Source organism: Limulus polyphemus, unplaced genomic scaffold (genome assembly GCF_000517525.1).
Source record: "Limulus polyphemus unplaced genomic scaffold, Limulus_polyphemus-2.1.2 Scaffold385, whole genome shotgun sequence".
NCBI classification, from domain to species: Eukaryota; Metazoa; Arthropoda; class Merostomata; order Xiphosura; family Limulidae; genus Limulus; species Limulus polyphemus.
The window spans coordinates 238,724-245,241 of record NW_013665995.1 but is presented as its reverse complement, the minus strand read 5'-3'; the positions used below and the strand labels follow the sequence as shown (position 1 = coordinate 245,241).

General features: G+C 33.4%; 1 protein-coding gene across 3 annotated transcripts in view; it reads left to right on the top strand.

Annotated features, from left to right (window-relative positions):
- The window catches only part of LOC106457881, a 72,220-nt gene that overhangs the window by 52,603 nt on the left and 13,099 nt on the right, over positions 1–6,518 (top strand). For all 3 annotated transcript variants that reach the window (XM_022383942.1, XM_022383943.1, XM_022383941.1), the window contains 2 exons: positions 1,217–1,447; positions 2,290–2,428. In XM_022383942.1, coding sequence (XP_022239650.1) covers positions 1,217–1,447; positions 2,290–2,428 — 370 coding nt within the window. The remainder of the gene's footprint in view (positions 1–1,216; positions 1,448–2,289; positions 2,429–6,518) is intronic.

The following is a 6,518-nucleotide window of genomic DNA, read 5'->3' as shown; positions in this document are numbered from 1 at the left end:
GGACGGCTAGCGCAGATAGCCCTCTTGTAGCTTTGAGCGAAATTCAAAAAACAAACAAGATTAAAATAGCTATAAGCAAACACATATCCACTGTGTGAGGTATTGCAGACCACAATATCACAGACATCAAACTGAAATTAAAGTTGAATACCTAATTAAATACGAACGAATTATTGAGATTTGTGAATTTTGCATGCTTTATATTCTGTGTTTAATATAATTTAAATAAGGCCTGAGAAATTAAAACCCGTCAAGTTGTATTTTTAACACGTCCGCATAATTAAAGTCGCGCAAACTCGTGCCTTCTTCGCGAACAGTGAAGTGTCGGTTGACAACAGTGTTGGTATCGTTTTGTCATTTGGTTTACATTGAACCTATGGGGTTAAAAAGAGCAAGAGGGAAGATCGGTTGCAAGACATGATGTCATCTGAAAGACACTGTGTCGCCTAAGTCAGCATACGTAAAATTTGAATGACACTTCCCGGCTTCAGTGTTCTAAAGATCTAAATTTAGTTATGTTACTAATACAATAATGCATTAAACATTATACTAATCTTGACACATTTAAGATACTGGGGAGCCTCCAAGCCGTTCTTATGAACTTACAGTAACTTCACACTGTAGGTTACAAAAGGAGAAAATGAATACTTTTTTCTAGTTTTAACATATATATATGAAAAAAAAAGAACTTGAACTTATCTCAGAAATGCTATGTTTCAAATATCGATCGCCTGGTGACTCAGGGGGCAAGCTTTAGTGTTTATAACACTAAAAAATCTGATCTCGATTCTTGCAGTGGCACAGTGCAGAGAGCCCATTGCGCAACCTTGCGCTTAACAAGGATCTGAAATATCCTTCCTAATTATTCGTTACAAACGAACCGCTTAGATATATGCTTGTTCTGAGTTATACGCTTGGTCCTCTTTTCAGGTACGTGCTGTAATAATGTTGTTTTTCAGCCATATTCTTCAGGCTTTCATCCAGTGTTTGTTCAAATGTTGTGGTCATCAGAGAGTTTGTTGTGTAACGCTCCCTAACACTGAGAAAGTACATTAAAAACATCACAACTTCATCAGAGCCTAATACGATAATTTCTCTGTTTTTGCGTGATACATACAAATGATTTACATTTTTACTACCTTTTAGACCGTTTACGTTTTTGTTTCTAACGTTTATGAGATGCTTTATTCGTACTGTTATGATCGTTATATTTAAGGCTCGAAATATAGAATGTCAGCTAGCAGCAAGAAATAGCCAGGTTTGCCAACTTCGGTGGGAAGTGCTACGTCATGAAGTCGCCACCATGCGGCTGCACACCGAACTTCGCCATGCTAGGTGGAAAGGAAACGGAAGCTTTTCTGTAAAAAGAACACTGATGGCACGCAGGCGTGGATCTCGTCCTGAAAAACACCATTCATGGTCATCTAGTGAAAAGCTGAAGAAACAAGTAATTAGATGTCTATCTATTACACATTATCAGTGGTTAGAACCTATCCACTTTCAGTAAAAAGGTTATAAACTACAAGGAGGTAGCTTAATGAAAACTATTAGGATGATAGTATATTTGATAAAACTGTCATTAGGCTAAAGCAGTAGTTAGTAAACTAGAGAACCGTAGCACAGTATATATAATGTGGTTTTTTAAAAAGTGCTTTACTAGCAAAGGTTAGAGTGTTAGCCGTCAATCCAGTTGGAAGACCACATGACTGGCAGGTGAAAGGTATCGAATTAAAATCCAAGACCAGGAAATATGTTGGAAGATATACATTACCATAACAGCAAGAACTAATTGAAAATTGTTTTATTTCATAGCAGAGAGAGAAAGACGTTTAAAAACATGCACGTGTATATACGTTGACTGTCGGGTAATCTAGAAGACGTTAGTCATCTTAATTTAATTTATGAATTATACAGTTGTTACCTTGTTAAACTTTTGATAAAGTTTTCTTCGTTGTCCATTCAAGCTCACTCCAAACATTATTAGTCTAAAAGTGGGTTTCACGTCATCAAATTTGAAATCAATTTAAGAGTTGTGTGTAAGATGGTATTATGAACCAAAATCAACTAAAGCGTTTACATTGTTTGTTCGTTCGTTTGTTTCACATTAAATATTAGCACATTTTGAACGTGACACTAGCTTCCAATACGTAGGAAAATAGAAGGGTTAAAATCTAGAATCTCAAGAACGATAATATTAATTAATAATTAAAATATTATATTAAGATATAGAATTAAGGTGTCCATATTTGCATATTATTAAAACAGCGCTTTTATTTCATTTTATGCCAGGACAGCGAAGAAGAAAGACAAACAGATAATAAGTTTGGAGTTTGCAAGGAATGGGAGAGAATCGAGTATTTACCCTCTGATCTCAGTAATATAGCTCAACAACTGAAGGTGGAGCTGCTGAAACTTTGTTCCAATGCAGGTGTGTCATAGATATGACTTCGCTTTTCCCTGAAATATGTAAAATTAATAATAGAGCAATGTAGATACTACATGAAAACAAACATACTATTATTAACATCAAGATAGGTAAAAGTCATTTGAACAATTAGCAACTATCCAACGTTAAGAATAAAACTCACCTTTCAGACCAAAGTTGGCTTATAGGCTTTTTCAGTTCTTTCTTCACAAACACTTGTTTTAATTTTTACCCGTCAAAAAACCTTTTCAACAAATGTAATACTTTTAAAATACTACAGTTTCCAATATAAAAAACATGTCTAAAAAAAGAAGCATAACGACTGTGGGCCTCTCTTGGCATCGTGAGCTGATAACCAACTATCAACTCTGCATTATGGTTAATCCAGCCCTTCTTTTACACATTTCTAAGGTAAATAAAAAAAATAATAATAATATTTTTAAAGATGTTATCGCAGGCTACGGTAGTGTTCAACACTAAATTAGATTAATAAACCTTCTTATCACGATCATTTTTGGTCTACTTTCTAAAACTAGATTAAAACATTATTTCATCACTATAGCTTCTTGTGGTTCCTAAAACTAGATTAAAACATTATTTCATCACTATAGCTTCTTGTGGTTCCTAAAACTAGATTAAAACATTATTTCATCACTATAGCTTCTTGTGGTTCCTAAAACTAGATTAAAACATTATTTCATCACTATAGCTTCTTGTGGTTCCTAAAACTAGATTAAAACATTTATTAAACAGGACAACTTTTTGTGGTTCTTAAAAATAAATTAAAAAATTTTTCCATCACGATAGTTTTTCTGCGTGCTAAAACTAAATTAATACTTTCTAATAATCATAATTTGTTCTGCTTGATAAACAAGATGAATAGACTTGTTCATTATGATAATTTATTCAGCATGATAAAGTAGTCAATATACGTTCTCTTGATAGTATTTTTTTTCTGTTTGCTAAACTATTATAACACTTTTTTCATCACAATAATTTCTTCTTTTTGCTATTTTGGTAGCAAGCGATTTGAAAATTTGTCTTTGAATGTATATAAGATAACCATCGTTTATTGGATGTTACATGCTGTATATTAACCAATAGCTGTTCTTCTATAACCAGCTTATTTCCCAATATTAACCATTAGTTCCTTCTATATACATGTAAGTTAGTAATCCTATCTAGTTACTCATTAACCAGTGATCACTTTCTACTTTTATGTTAAACAGTAGCCACCTCCAACTTCCATGTTTACTAGTATGTTTTATTCAAGTTGTTTGTTAAGCAATAACCATTTTCTTATTTCACAAAGTACCTTTGACCGGCTAAACCTTGATTTTCACACTCTTTTCATATAGTATTTCAGTCCTGTGACCCATTATTCTATACACTGCTACTACTAGGCATAGTATATATATGACTGCCTATAGATTGACAGGCTTTATTCTGGTGTGTTATTTTCTGATTGGTTGGGTGACAACTAATTGTCGTTTAAACTATCAACAATGACAGTACTCTGGTGCAGTTCATTTAATATAATAAATAAGGGCTATCCCGTAGTATTTACCTTTTTCCCTCACCGTTTCCGTAATTCTAATACTATATATATAGATAACCATACCTATTCTATTCTTATCAATATATATATATAAATAACCCTTCATTCCCTTTCTTTTGATATATAAATATATAGTTTTGTTGATCATCCTCTTTCTTTCTGTCGATACTTATATATCTACTATTAGATACTGTATATTCAAGAAAAGACCATCATCAGGCTCTAGTTTTCTGCACTAGTGATGAATTGATTACTTTTGCCTAATGTAAACATTGGATTTTATTAAAGTTAATTCAGATGAATAGATAAATATATTTTTGAAAAGAAGGAGATACGAGTACAAATCTCTGATCATTCTTTTAATCAAACATTTAATTTTTGTGCTGCGAATAACGTCCGGTTAGATCAATATTAGCTTGGAATCATCATATCATCCACACCTACAATCTATATACATATGATTGCTATTGTCAGCGTTTACGAATTTGAATATAACCTTCTTTCGAAACAAAAACAAATCGCAAGAGACGGAGAAAAATATTGGTAAATACCACCACATAGACACTTTTACTACAGTATAATATTTTCTAAGGCTCATACGTGCTCAGTTATTATTCACATTATGTAGAATAAAAATAATTATTTATGGGACGCTTACTTGTAGAGAACCCGTGAACTAATCATCGCATGTTGGTTAACCATGGGAGACTTAATGATGCACTGCCGCTTAGGACTCATAAAACTTTATTTTAGACTAATTTACTTTTTATCTCTGTAGTAACTTTCATATAATGAGCTTGTAATTTGTAATGAAAGCATTGCTTTGGGATGTTGAATCAAAAAGAAATGAAGATGCATTTGGCATTTCATGCAGCTAACAGTTCTAGATTATGACCTTAATAGTTGCAAAGCATAAAAATGTTTTTTCTAACTATACTAAAACTGTTATTTTGTGTTAATTTTAAGCTGTCTATATTATAATTTTTAGATAAGCTTTGGCTCTGTTATAAAATCTTTAATGTAATTTTTATTTTAACGCTCACGTGAACTATATTATAGTTCGGAATTTAAAACTGACTTAACCATAAAATAGCCCCCCAGTGGCACAGCGGTATGTCAGCGGACTTACAACGATAGAATCCGGGTTTATTGTAAAGCACAAAGTACACAGTGGTCCATCTGTGCTCTGCCTACCGTGTATATCGAAAGCTGAGTTTTAGCGTTATAAGCTTTCAGAATTACTGCCGAGCCACTGAATGGGCGGAAGGCCAATATTATTTGATCCATACTTATTATTTTAACAATGACTTAATTACAAATATTTATTATACAATTTTATTTTTCTTACTTTAAAAGTTACCTTATAATAAAATATTTGTCTTTTTTCTGTTCTATACTAGAATTTTTATTTTAACTTGTTTACTCGATAAATTTCATTTTCAAAATATAGTGTCCCCCCGCCAGTGACTCGGCGGTAAATTTGAAGGATTATAACGCTAAAAATTGGGTTTTGATACCCGTGACAGACACAGCACAGATAGCTCGTTGTAGCTTTGCGATTAACTACAAACAAATAAACAAATATAACAAATGTTGCAGAAAATTAGTTAAGTCAGTTTAAAGCAATTCAGTTTCTCATGAATAGAATTTTACCTCAGATAACTGTGTACTAGGATATAGAATGTTAATTGCACGTTTATAAGAACGACTGTATACCCTATTGAAGTGGCGTGGCGCCGAGGATGTAAGCCGTGGCGTAGAGAGCGCCATGGTTAGCACCTATGTATTTGATTCATGAAGAGTTCTCGACCATTTAACGGTACAATGTCGCCGTGGGTTGACTATTTGGCTGCTGGCCAATAAAAAGCCTTCCGAAAAAAAGAGATCTTCATAGATTGAGGTTATACGATATAGAGTTAAATGAAACAACATTTTGAAGAAGGCAACTTTCAATATTCTCCATGAAAGTGGGAAAAAAACATGTACAGCAGAGTGTTTCAGATAGCAACGGCATCCAAAACCCTTAAACCAATCCGAAGCAATGCCATCATCCATAAAATGAAAGCTATGCTTACGAAACAGAACCCTCAGAGTCAAAATAATCCATTATAATGAAGCTAGCATATCTCATGGTGCCATTAACAAGGTAATAATTAAGGATATGAAGTTGACGAAAGCTCACTAACCAAGAGTTAAGCTTCTGCCCACACCTTGAAATAAACAGCTGCTTTCATTCATAAGAAAGATAACCAAAGAACCCAGAAGCACAACAATCTCATTCGACAAGTCTTGAAATAAACAGCTGCTTTCATTCATAAGAAAGATAACCAAAGAACCCAGAAGCACAACAATCCCATTCGACAAGTCTTGAAATAAACAGCTGCTTTCATTCATAAGAAAGATAACCGAAGCACCCAGAAGCACAACAATCCTATTTGACAAGTCTTGAAATAAACAGCTGCTTTCATTCATAAGAAAGATAACCAAAGAACCCAGAAGCACAACAATCCCATTCGACAAGTCTTGAAATAAACA